This window comes from Callorhinchus milii, unplaced genomic scaffold, assembly GCF_018977255.1.
Source record: "Callorhinchus milii isolate IMCB2004 unplaced genomic scaffold, IMCB_Cmil_1.0 Scaffold2, whole genome shotgun sequence".
Taxonomy (NCBI): Eukaryota; Metazoa; Chordata; class Chondrichthyes; order Chimaeriformes; family Callorhinchidae; genus Callorhinchus; species Callorhinchus milii.
Window position 1 is genome coordinate 65,142,932 of NW_024704743.1, and position 13,265 is coordinate 65,156,196.

At 40.9% G+C, this 13,265-nt stretch overlaps 1 protein-coding gene across 1 annotated transcript in view; it reads right to left on the reverse strand.

The window, feature by feature from the left end:
* cobl (cordon-bleu WH2 repeat protein) overlaps positions 1-13,265 on the reverse strand; it is a 156,796-nt gene that overhangs the window by 106,138 nt on the left and 37,393 nt on the right. Inside the window, exons 3-4 of the mRNA XM_042332280.1 lie at positions 3,199-3,409; positions 1,344-1,572 (exon numbers count right to left, since the gene is read on the reverse strand). Of these exons, the coding sequence (XP_042188214.1) occupies positions 1,344-1,572; positions 3,199-3,409 (440 nt within the window). The remainder of the gene's footprint in view (positions 1-1,343; positions 1,573-3,198; positions 3,410-13,265) is intronic.

Consider the following 13,265-nt stretch of genomic DNA (forward strand, 5'->3'; position numbering starts at 1 on the left):
TGCTATCATTTGAACACAATGTTCAATTCAAAACAGAAAATCATTGAGATTTTCATAATTATAAAAATACTAACATGGTCCTGCTTTAGTAAAATAACACAGGACAGCTCTGAAGAGCTATAAAGCTATATATTTATATATAATTTCATCAATTTTATTTGATAAATTCTGAATGAAAGTTCAGCTTGGACAAGTACTTCAATTTATACTGAGCTTGCAGTACTTACAAAATCAAGGGAAATAATGCACTACAAATTAGAAAGTAGAAATTTCATCTGGGTCTAGACTTCCTCTAGTTTCTTGGTAATTTAGGGCGTCCAGAACTTGATGAATTCTTAAATGCAGTGTTAATTTAAAAGCTGTTTTTTTGTATGTTTATTACAGGAAACACTGGATTCAAATTCCCAAATTCCACACACGCTCAAATGCTAAGAAAATAGAATAAATCTAAACTCAGGTGGAATTTCTCCCCACATATCTGTTTATATGTCCGAGAAAACTGCCATCAGGCATAATTTTTTAAACACAAAATTATAAAGCTCTGTCTCACAGAGTAAACTACAGCCTTACAACACATGTCTCTTCAATTACAAGGTTGAGGTTTTCATGTTTCCCCCTAATGCTGCTCTGTGAATACAGAACAGGTCTTTCTTGGCCAACAGAGTTACAAACGGCAAGTCTCAAGAACAAATGAAAGTACATAATCAAAATACGTTACACAAATTAATGTTTTCAAAATACAACACCCAGTTGTCCAATGTTGTTGACACATGATATACTTTAATATGAAACAGAAACATCTTGATTCTCCTACTCTAATGAAAGGAAAATATTACTGTTGTAAACTAAAATAAACATGCTAGCATTCTATTTACTACAATAGCATGGCAACATGTCTACGTTGTGAAGCCAGCAATTTCCAAATATTTAAAGTTTGTTTCCTGACAAATACAAAAATTGGAAAAGTTCAAAACTCCAGAAATCAGAATTACCATAGATTACAAATTGCTACAGTTGTCCTGAAAAATTTACGTGTATATTTTATGGTGACTTTGTACAGTATGTGCATTACTATGGTTTAAGGAACTCATTTTAATTTTTGAGTCAGTGGATTGCAGAGTAAGCTTATTATTTTATTTGCAATATTATGAACGTCAATATGGATTTCAAATTCCAACTGACCTCTGCTTAAAAGATATCATACTTTGCAGTCATTTCAGCATTGTCTTAATTTAGAGTGCACAAGTAAAATTAATGTTGTGGAGTTGTGCAGCTCCAAAGTAAAAATGTTGTTGAGAACCCTCATTATACTGTGTTTGTTATGTGGTGTTCGATAAACTTACCTCTGCTGGTATCCAGTGCGTATAATTCCCTAATTCCTAAATCATTCAATGATTTTAGAAGATCCAGTTTTTCCCTTTTGACGCTATCTCTCAGGACCATAAGATAGTCCGAATCAAATTCACACTTTTCACATATGACTGGTACCAGATCCTTCAAAGGCACAAACGGACTGACACGCACCACAGCCTTTTGCGTCCTCAGGAAATTCACCACCAGCCTTACAGTTTTCTGCAACAATCAGAGATTTCAGACAATTCACGTTAAACAGGAAAACAATCAATAGAAGAGACAATTTACAGTAGTGATGAAGATGTTCCTCATTCTCTGACTTTTCATTTATGTGTCAGTTTGTTTGGTTGCACATTGCAAAGGTACTCTAGAACTCTGGGCAGAAGCACAAGTGATTTCATTGGATCCAGGGTAGATATTGTGAATCAATATAATGTAATCATTAACCTGACGAATAAAGGAGCATCCATATATTGCTATTTGTCCAAGGAGAGTGCAAAATTCTGTATGCAATAGTGCTTAGGAATCATTAGGCTCGCTTCTAATAATCCTTGCAGTTGATATAGTGCCTTAGCACGTTGTTGAGATGTTTCAAAGTGCTTCACAGGATTTCATTGTGAAATTGGTAGTGACTGTGTATTTGTAGGCGAATACAGTAGCCAAGCAACATCCCATAAACGGTCATAAAGTGAACAATCAATTCTTTCTGGGGTATTGCTGGCCTGGCAGAAACTCTCATTTCTTTTTGAATAGTCATGGGATCTTAATGTCCACCTGAAAAGGTAGAAGCAACTTTGGTCTAACGTGGCCTCCAAAGGACAGCACCTCCAAAGGTGTAGTACTCCCTACTCACTGCCCTTTGAAAATCTAGGCAAATAACTACATTACAGTGTTGGCCATCCCATGGCCTGTGGGCCAAAAGTGGCCTTGGGGGCGTCAAGAAGTGGCCTGCCAAACATTTGCACTACTCTAGGCAAGTCTGTGTTAAATCAATATTTTGTTTCCAGGAGTTACTGAGTAGCGATATTTATGGTGTGGCCATAAATCAAGAAATATTCAATCAAGAAAAATGTATTTGGTTGGCCGACCAAAACGGTTGGTCACCACTGATTTAGACTGAATTCTGTGAAGCGCTATATCAAATGAAGGATTACTATTTATTAGTAGGAATTATATATACCTAGCACTTATGTCTAGATTTAGCCTATTGACTTAGAATTTCTGAGCAACCAGAATTTGGCAAATTGTTAAATTTGGTCTTAACTTTGAAGCCATTTGTCATGTAGTTCTAAAAAGAAATTTACAGAAGAAGTTTTAAAATTAAAGCGTTTAAGAACCTGCAAAATTCCGGGCGCACTAGAAAGCTACATTAAATAGAGTAAGTGTAAACCGAGGTGCAATTTTTACTGTGGAGTAAGCACAGTAAATGGAATGAGCAATTTTAACTACTATTCAATTCAAATTTGCACCAATTAACACGAGGTGGCCCTCTCGCCTGAGTCAGAAGGAGGATGTGGGTTCAAGCCCCACGTTGAGGCTTGAAATCACATAGTGTAAGCTGACACTCCAATGCAGTGCTGGAGGGGTGTTGCATTGTTGGAGATACCGTCCTGCGGATGAGGACCCGAGGTCCCGTCTGCCTGTTCAGGTGGATGTAAAGATTATTATTTATCATTATTAACATAAAAGGATTTGCATTTGATATAGTGCTTTTCACGTTAGGATGACATCTCAAAGTGCTTCATCATTGTAAAGTGTAATAACTATAAAGTGTAGTGACTGTGCAATTGCAGGTGAATGTGACGAAAATTTTAAGTTCAATATTGCTTTCAATTTGTTACTTACTTCAGGGACTACAGGTGGGGGTCTTCTTGGCTTCTCCTCAACAACTTTCTGCTTTATGAAAACCTTTTCCACATCCAACACTCCTATGGGAGTATTTGGCTTGAAGCCCAGTTGTTTATGTGTCTCTCTGGCTTGCAGTTCGAGTATATGATGCGCTGGATTCAAATGATATTGGCTGCACAAATCAATCAGTAAATCCATCACTGCCTTGCTGTAGTGAAAAGAGATACAGGAACATTAAAATAAAAAATAACATGTATATTATCACCAATGTTTAATACAGACAAAAGGTTACCAGAGTAAACTTTTTTTTAGCAACAATCCAAATGAAAGGTGACCAAAATTTTCCAATAATCTATAAATTTTGTTTTGGTTAGTGTCTGACACACGTGGAAATCCATCAACATGCTTAAGAGTTTCCAAACCAGACTGAGAGTTCCATGAATCCCACCTAGACATGGAAAATCCCGTGTCTGGAAAGGAATGAGCACTCTCTCACCGAAGAGAGTTATTTATTGGCTGCCGCGTTTCACCCACAAATATACAGTCAATTCACTTTACAGTCTATTCTGTGAAGCGCTTTGAGACGTCGAGAAGACATAACAAGCGCTATATCAAATGCAAGGATTATTATTATTATTATAAAGGGATGCGTACTGCTTACCTAAATCCAGAGAATATTAGCTGGAGCTTGGCAAGAGCCAAGGCTTGGGGACCCCAGAGTGTGCATTGGGGTACTTCTGGAATTTAACCAGCTGAAACCACATAGCTTTCCACTAAATGCACTGACTGACAAGCTTTCCTGTTGTTTGTCCAGCTTGGACTATCCAACCCTTTAGGGCTACAGCTTGCAGGGTTATCGGGAGTTGAATGTGAAGAATTCCTGCCGCTAGTGACTGGCCTGCCCTCCTCCAAGTCCTGCCGATGAGCCACAGCAGTGGCCTGGAGTACTGTGGAACTGCCTGGTCAGGACCTGGGCTACTGAGAATTCCAGTAAGGGTTGACTTGATTCCGACATTTCATTGCGAAGCAAGAGACTGTGAAGCCAATTCATGTCCAAGGAGACCCTGCTTACCCCCTCCCCCCGCCCCCCCCACCCCAGGAGGATGGTCACTATGCTCTATAACCATCTCTGGACCATCAAACAACTCATTTTGAATTGGTTGAAAAGATACACTGAAAGCTAGGATTATTTTCCTTGGAGCAGAGAAGGTTAAGATGAGACGTAATAGAAATTTTAAAAATTGTGAGGGGATTCGATAGGGTGAACAAGGAGAAACTATTTCCACTGGTGGGTGGGTCGGTAACCCGAGGGCACTGATTTAAAACAGTTGCTAAAAGAAACAGAGGGGAGGTGAGAAGAAATGTTTTCACACGGTGAGTTGTTTGGATCTTGAATGCATTGCCCGAAAGGGTGGTGGAAGCCGATTCAATAACAAGTTTTAAGAGAGAAGTAGATAATTATTTGGGGAGGACAAGTTTGCAGGGCTACGGGGAGACAGCGGGGAAGTGGGATTAATTTGGATAACTCTGTACAAACAGCCGGCACGGACACGATGGGCCGAATGGCCTGCTGTATAATTCTATGAAAGCGATTTCTTTGTTTAAAACGATACTAACTCCACAATCAGCTGGGCTCTGCGCAGTTTAGAAATGGTTTTGACAGTTCCCGCTGAAGTAAGAATGTTTAAGTTGTCCATAAGACTGACAGCATTGATCGGCCCTGCTCTACAATGAGACAATTTTCAAACTGATCAAGTGGACAGTTTCAGGGGGTTTCATAAAAAATATTATGTACGTCAGCATTGTGATTTCCCCATCCTGGTACCAAAATAAACAAACAAACAGCACCACGTCTCAGTGCTGTCTGGAACCTGAATCACTTCAACCACTGCAATGTTCTTTCCAGCATGACTTAATCCGAAAGGAATACAGCTTGTACACTGAATTCTGAGAACGGGATTGAAATGCTCTCTTCAAACTAGTGCCAGATATCCTCACAGCAAATTTTTAAGCCAACCAAGGAAGCTGAACAAGCAGACTTTCATATGACAAAACTAACTACACTGTTGCTTTGTAAAGAGCAAAAGGAAGACTTGATAACAATTTGCACTTATCAAGACCCTGTCAGCAATTTGTTTTTGTCAGGCTTATGCACATTTCACTGAAAATCCCCATTGATTTTCAGAAGCTTAATTGTTTTCTTAACATCAAATAAGTCCTGAGTGGAAAGTATTATATTTTTAAATGAGCTGCAAACATTTCCCTGTGAAATATTTATTCATCTGAATATTTGTTCCAATTTCAATGGTTGCTTTCAACAAAAATTGAAAAAAAATTTGCGGCCTGTGAATTTGACTCCATGTTTTAAAATGTTCTGATCTCTGACAAAATATTGAGGTCCCTCATTTGATAATGTTACTGTCTATATTAAATAAATTTCTTTCAATGTTTCTAATGAAGATACCTGAAAGTTTTTCTTTACAAAGACGGTAATTAACAACCGGAATCAATTGCCAGAAAAGATGATAGAGGCCAGGACATTTAAAGAGCAGCTTGATACTCTGATGGAAATGGTAGAGTGGGTGTTCTGGAAGGATGAGTCGAATGGTCTTCTTCATTAAAGATCTCATGGAACTATTCTAAAAGAGAAAGGAATTTCTTTCGGGATCCTGGCCAACAATCCCCCAAATAAAATTGGTTACTCACTCCATTACTGATTGTGGGACATTACTCTGCGCAACAACAACAACAACATTACATTTATAGAGCGCCTTTCACGTCGGGAGGACATCCTGCTGCCGCGTTTCGCCCACAAAATACACAGTATATCCTGCCCACATCGCTTTGAGAAATCTTGACGATGTGATTAGCCCCTATATCAAATGCAAGAATTATTATTGTACAAAACAATTGTGATCTTGTGATTCAGTAGCCACCAATGTCATTTTGTGTACTGCAAATGCATAACAAACGGGAAATGACATTAATAGAGACTTAGTGACCCATAATTCAGCCATTTTTGCACAAAAGCTGGATGGTGCCCAGTAACAACAACAACAACTTGTAAGCAAATGAGCTAACAAAGGAGTAAGTGAACGGGCTAACTGCAAAGAATGGGATCTATGCTTCAATGAACCGCTTTACAACACTTTATAACCAAATCAGGTTATAAAGAAATGCATGCTATAAAGAGGTTTCGTGCAAGTTTAATTCAAGGGTCATTTCTGTTCCTGGTAACCTCATACACATGCACATCATAGTAATCTTTGTACTGGTATCACAACCTCAGTTTCACTTCCACCAGAGTCCAATGCAGAGAAGTAGGCACATGGTGTTCTACTGGGATCAATATAGTCTAAAGCACATTGACCTAAGAGCATAATAATGTACGGAACAAAAATAGTCCCTCTGGCCTGGACCTAAACCAGTTCCTTCCCAAAATCAAGCAAAACCCACCTTACTTTACCATTGTATCACCGACCCATGGTACCAGCCACTTTATCTACGAAAGGAAAAATTCTGCACAAATTCTCTAACTCCCAAAGATAACGAGGCAAAAACTTCATTTCTCAATCCGTGTATCTCCATTATTTTCCATCGTCTGTTTTGCTCCACACCACCTTCTCCTACCAACCCGCTGAGAGCCCATAGCATTTGTTTAAGTTCAGGAAACGTAAGTTACACACAACGCAGACTTTGTCACAAATCTGACCACTAATTTTAAAAGACCAGTTATTCAATCATTTCCTCACCCACTTTAATAAACCACACAAATAGTGTGTACCTGACCCAGTATGTAGGCAACACATACCTCAAATATGTTGAGAATTGTTTGGTGGTTAATGCTTAACACTACTAAAAAATCATTGACCACTGTATTTTCAAATATGCTGCAAGACTTTCTCAAACAACAACAACAAGATTGCATTTATAGAGCGCCTTTCACGTCGGGAGGACATCCCAAGGCGCTGTACAGTTGGGTCAGGACCGAGCAGGGGGGAAATGGTCAGGGTGAGGGAAGGGAGGGAGCGAGGAGGGGGTAGAGAGTCGAGAGGGGAGCTGAAGGCACGGCTGAAGAGAAAGGTCTTGAGACCGGCCTTGAAGGAGGAAAGGGAGGAGGCGGCGGAGGCCCTGGGGGATGGAGTTCCAGAGCCCAGGGGCTGAGAGGCTGAAGGCCCGGCCACCGATGGTAGGGCGGTTGGGGCGGGGGACGTGGAGCAGACCGGAGCCAGAGGAACGGAGGGTACGGGCAGGTAGGTAGGGGGATAGTAAGTCGGAGAGGTAGGAGGGAGCGAGGCCATGAATGGCCTTGTAGGTGAGGATGAGGATCTTGAATTGGATCCTCTGGGGGATGGGGAACCAGTGGAGGCGAGCGAGGGTGGGAGTGATGTGGTCCCGAAGCCTGGTGCGGGACAGTACACGAGCTGCAGAGTTCTGAATGACCTGCAGCTTGTGGAGGAGGTGCCGGGAAGGCCGACGAGGAGAGAGTTCCCATAGTCCAGCCTTGAGGTGATAAAGGTGTGGACCAGAGTTTCAGCAGCGTGAGGGGTGAGGTAGTGCCATAGTCTGGCGATGTTCCGGAGGTGATGGAAGGCGGTGCCAGTTGTGGCGCGGATATGAGGGAGAAAGGACAGCTCAGGGTCGAACAAAACGCCGAGGTTCCTGACTGGGTTTGAGAGGTGGAGAGTGCAGCCTTGGATGCTGATGCTGTCAGCGCCTGTGGTGCGGAGGCGCTGACGCGAGCACATCAGGAAACAGAGTGACCTTAAAGGCAATCCACGATCGGCAAGATCTGAGAACGAACAAATTGCTGATCCAGATGGTGCTCAGTCTTGTGCAGTTCTTATTGCTGGCGATGGACGGAACTGGACTGTGTGAACAGTATTGTTTCCATATTTCTCTATAAAGAATTGTCAGAAATTTCCATGTACTTTCTAATACTGGGGTGCACTCCAAGAAAACACTTAAAGCAGACCAAATTCCGAAGCCTGACCTTGAAAGTCATTGAGTATGTCTGATTTGTCTCCACATTGTCCCACTTGTGGATGACTTTGAGTACAACCCTTCAAAGCTGGAGAAAAGCGACTGACTGCATTAAGATCCCGATCCCCTTCATGTCGTATCTCAGCAGGCCCACCTTTTTTAAGATTTGAGAAATGCATTTGAAATTGTGATATAGCTTGGAACAAAAAAACACATCAAAGCACATTTACATTTTTTAAAATAAAAGAGACATTTCTTTTTAGTACGGGACTTTTGCTGTTGTAATGCTCCAGTAAAAAATGTTACTTTACAGCATGAGATTATCATGGAATGTTTATTTAAAAGGACATCACAAAATGGTACAAATCCCATCATTACATTGGAAAATCATAGCTGTGCACGTGTTTATGACATAAAGACATCAAATGGCTGTATTGTTATTATCTTTTCCCAGTCACAAAGACAGTGCCTCTTTAAAGAAACAAAACAGGCCTTGCAAAAGTTGTGCTTATGCAGATACAATGCCTGCTGGACTCTGAGCTTAACTCAATTGCCAAAATAATATTTCAGCCAAATTTCTCAACGATTCATTCCTGGTTGTTCTAGGAACTTAGTCTCCCTAAACTCTTAATGCAAACAAAATGTACCTTGATATTGAGAAAGCACTATAGTATGCAGTCAGCACATATTTATGATAAGCTGCAAAGCAAGCAATCCACACATATGCATTCATTACCCAGTCTTATGTTACTGTTATCAAAGCTCTTAGTGATAGCTAGAGAACATATTTTTGGCATGCATTTTCCAAGCAGGACTTCAGAGTTATGGATCACTGAATTTTATGTTTGGATCAAATGCAAATCAGAAACCCACGGTAACTCTCTCTAGGAATGTGAAAAATGTTTGTCACATTCATCAACGCCAAAATTAAAATATACTTTGGCAAAGAAATTGTTATAAACTTTACCACGAAAGTGGAGTTATGGAAATATGCTAGCAGTGCAACCCTCATTAGCACAGAATGTCTACAACTATCGTTTTGGTTAGCCCGGGTGTCTGACACATGTGGAAGCCCATAACATGTTTAAGAGTCTCCATTAACCACCAAACAATCCTCCAGATTGAGATTTCCCTTCTTTGTCTTGAAATGAAGTGTGCACTCTCTCTGCCTTGTTCATCTAATTCCAGAAAGTATCAGACACAGATAGACCAGAGACAAGCCCTGGGGACTACAGACTACAGACTGCTGAAGTTTAATTGGCGTTTAACCAGTTAAAACCACATAGCTTGCTGTTGAACGCACTGTTTGTCAAGCTTCAACTTGTTCCAGCTAGGGCCACCTGAACCATTAGGTCTTTGCCTTGCAGAGCTAACAGGGGCCGAGTGGGAAGAGTCCTTCCTCCCAGTGACAAACTGAGCACATTATGGCAACAAGGATTGCAGTGGTTTAAAGAACCCACAATCACCATCTTCTCAGAGCAACCAGGTGGGCCGTAATTTTTGGTCCAGCCAGATTCCCTCATTGCATGCACTGCACCAATATAACATTTTCATTTTAACTCTCAAGTAGTTTTTCTTGGTGAAATTGTACAATGTTGGTTAATTACCACTAAATGAGGTTAATTCTTGTGCTGATTTTGCCACTTGATACCACAAGCCGCCAGATAGATGTTAGCCTGTATCAGATGGTAGCACCCTCATCTCTGAGTTCAACAACAACAACAAGATTCCATTTATAGAGCGCCTTTCACGTCGGGAGGACGTCCCAAGGCGCTGTACAGTTGGGTCAGGACCCGAGCAGGGGGGAAATGGTCAGGGTGAGGGGAGGGAAGGGAGGGAGGGAGGAGGGGGGAAATGGTCAGGGTGAGGGGAGGGAAGGGAGGGAGCGAGGAGGGGGTAGAGAGTCGAGAGAGGAGCTGAAGGGACGGTCAAAGAGAAGGGTCTTGAGACCGGCCTTGAAGGAGGAAAGGGAGGAAGCAAGGCGAAGCATTGGGGGATGGAGTTCCAGAGCCAAGGGACTGAGATGTTGAAGGTCCGGCCACCGATGGTAGAGCGGTTGGGGTGGGGGATGTGGAGCAGACCGGAGCCAGAGGAACGGAGGGTATGGACAGGTAAGTAGGGGGATAGTAGGTCAGAGAGGTAGGAGGAGCAAGGCCATGAATGGCCTTGTAGGTGAGGATGAGGATCTTGAATTTGAAGTTCAAAGTTGTGGGTTCAAGCCCAACGTCGTGACTTTGAGCTCTCTGTCTAGGCTGACACTCTATTAAAGTGCTAAGGAAGTTCTGGAAGTGTAGTCCTTCAAATGAGACATCAAACCGAGATTCCGTCTGGCTGTGCAGGCAGACAGGATCCCATGACACTACTTGAAAAGAGAAGGGAGCTTCTGACCAGCAATCCCTCAAATAAAACTGGTCTTCCCTTCTTGGCTGTTTGTAGGACAATTGCAGCGTGCAAATTGGCTTCCGTAGTTGTCTACAGTTATAGTCACTACACTTCACAGTAAAATCCTGCGAAACACTTTGAGAGGTCTCGGTGATGTGATAAAGTTCTATGTTAAATGCAAGAATAATTTATTAGTATAACAATTTGCATTTATATAGTGACTATTATGGTGGTAGGATTTCCCAAAGCGCTGATAGTGAGCCTGACCTGTAGTGGTGGGGAAATAATGGCTTCCACAGAAGATGGATAATAATAATAATATAATAATAATCCGTGCATTTGATATAGCGCTTTATCACTTGTATTCGAGACGTCTCAAAGCGCTTCACAGAATATACTGTAAAATGAATTGACTGTATATTTTGTGGGCGAAACGGGCAGCCAATTGCGCACAGCAGTGTCGCACAAACAGTCGTGGATTGAAGTGACCAATTTGTATTTTTTTTGAAGGAATTACTACCCCCAGAAAAGCAATCCACCAATCGTCTAACAACTGGGTTCCTACTTACTACCGGGTAAACAGAGGCATGTGGAGTAAGGAAACTTGCCCAACATTTCACCCTGGCAGGAAATGAACCCAGGTATAATAATAATAATCCTTGCATCATTTGACATAGGGATTTTCACGTCTTTGAGACGTCTCAAAGCACTTCACAGAATATGTAAAGTGAATTGACTGTATATTTGTGGGCGAAAGGCGGGAGCCAATTTCGCACAGTAGTGCCCCATGAAGAGTCATGGATTGAAGTCACCAATTTTATTATTGTTTTTTTTCTTGAGGGATTATTATCAGGTGTTTGGAGTAAGGACACTACCCTGCCAGGAATCGAACCCAGGTCTCTCGCTTGTGAGGTTAGTGCTCTAACCACTGAGCTACAGGACTTCTCTACATGATGTATGAGAAAAGAATAAACAAAATCAAAGAAGGATCATTTCATGTCTCAAAAAAAGATGCTTATGTCACTGAACTTGCTCTTATTGAAGGTGACTGCAGGAATTTACAGAAAGTCTTCCTAGTCTTAAAATGCTAACAGAAAGTCTTCCTAGTCTTAAAATGCTAAAACAAAGTCTTAAAATAGGTTTTAAAAAGGCATGAGGTTCAAATGCATTGTTGAAAAAATGACTTGTGTTAATGGCATTTCGGGACATAAAATATGTCTCCTTTTTTTAAAACAAACGTGCGGCTCCTCCAGGCAATCTTATGTACATCATGTTGACTTACAATAATTTGGTTCCAAACAAAAATCACCTAATATCACTCTCATGGGTTCACATAAAGGATTCCTGGGGTGATGCACTTTACATCTCAAGGCCTTTTTTGATTCCAGGCAACATCTATGCTTTTTTCCCCCACTAAGCACCTTTCAACCCATATGTTTTCGTAAATAAGTTAGAGGATTTATCTTGTAAATGCATTACGTGAAAGGATAGTGGAAGCCGATTCGATAATAGCTTTTAAGAGACTAGATAATTATTTGGGGAGGACAAGTTTGCAGGGCTATGGGGAGGGAGCGGGGGAGTGGGATTAATTTGGATAGCTCTTTCAAAGAGCCAGCATAGATGCGATGGGACGAATGGCCTCCTTCTGCGCTTTATAATTCTATGGATTCTATAATCTTAAACTCTGACTGCAGCCTAAGGGACAATATAACAAAACTGGGTAGCTTGCTTTCCCACAGAATTGTAGAACTCTAGAATAGGGTCTCATTCAAAAATCTTAACTCTATTAGCAATTTTAAAAAGGAGCAGGGTAATTAACCAGCTATCAATTAGATAGATGGGGATGGTGAAGTATAGACACAAATGAACAAATTCTCTATGGAACATTATAGTTCTATTCATCCCAGGGCACTGGAATGTCATCTATGCAATACAGCTAATTTGGGATGAATAATGTAGAATGAATGTTAACCTGATTATCTGCAGCTCTGAATTACCTTGCAAGATCAGAAAGACATTCCATTGAGTGTTTTTTTTTCTTAGAACTGTTACGTATGGTCATTCACCTCTTTCAGAAGATGAGGTTGAAAAAATCCATGACAGTCCAACTTGTTTGTGACCCTGTTTGAAGGAGCAGGCTCAATGGGTTGAATGGCTTCTTCTTGTTCCATGCTTTCTCCTGCTACCATATTTTTAGAGACCTCTATCAGGTCATCTTCAATCTTTTTTCCAGCAGAAAAAGTCTCAGTTCCGCCAGTCACTGCTCATATTCTGGACACAATATTCTAACTGTGGTCTAAGTAATGATTTATATAGGTTTAGCATGACCACTTTGCTTTTGTATTCTTTCCCATTTATAAAACCTAAGAGTCCATTAGCTTTTTGACAGCTTTGTCCACCTTCCTTCCCATCTTTGCGATCAAAGGTACTTGTTATTATTGACCAAAGTTTATTTCTTCAAATTACTGGATCCCAGTAGCCATTAATGATTCATCTAGATCTTCTGCCTAATTCTGTTTTGGGGAATAGTACAAAGATGCATTACAACAATATGCTACTATAATGTACATACAATACTAGTAAGGGAACCATAGAGATTTATAGCACAGAAAAAATGCCATTGGATGCCTGATCAGATAGACTGGAAACTCAAGTAATCTGTTTGATGTATGTTTTAGGTCATACACAAAAAAATTAAA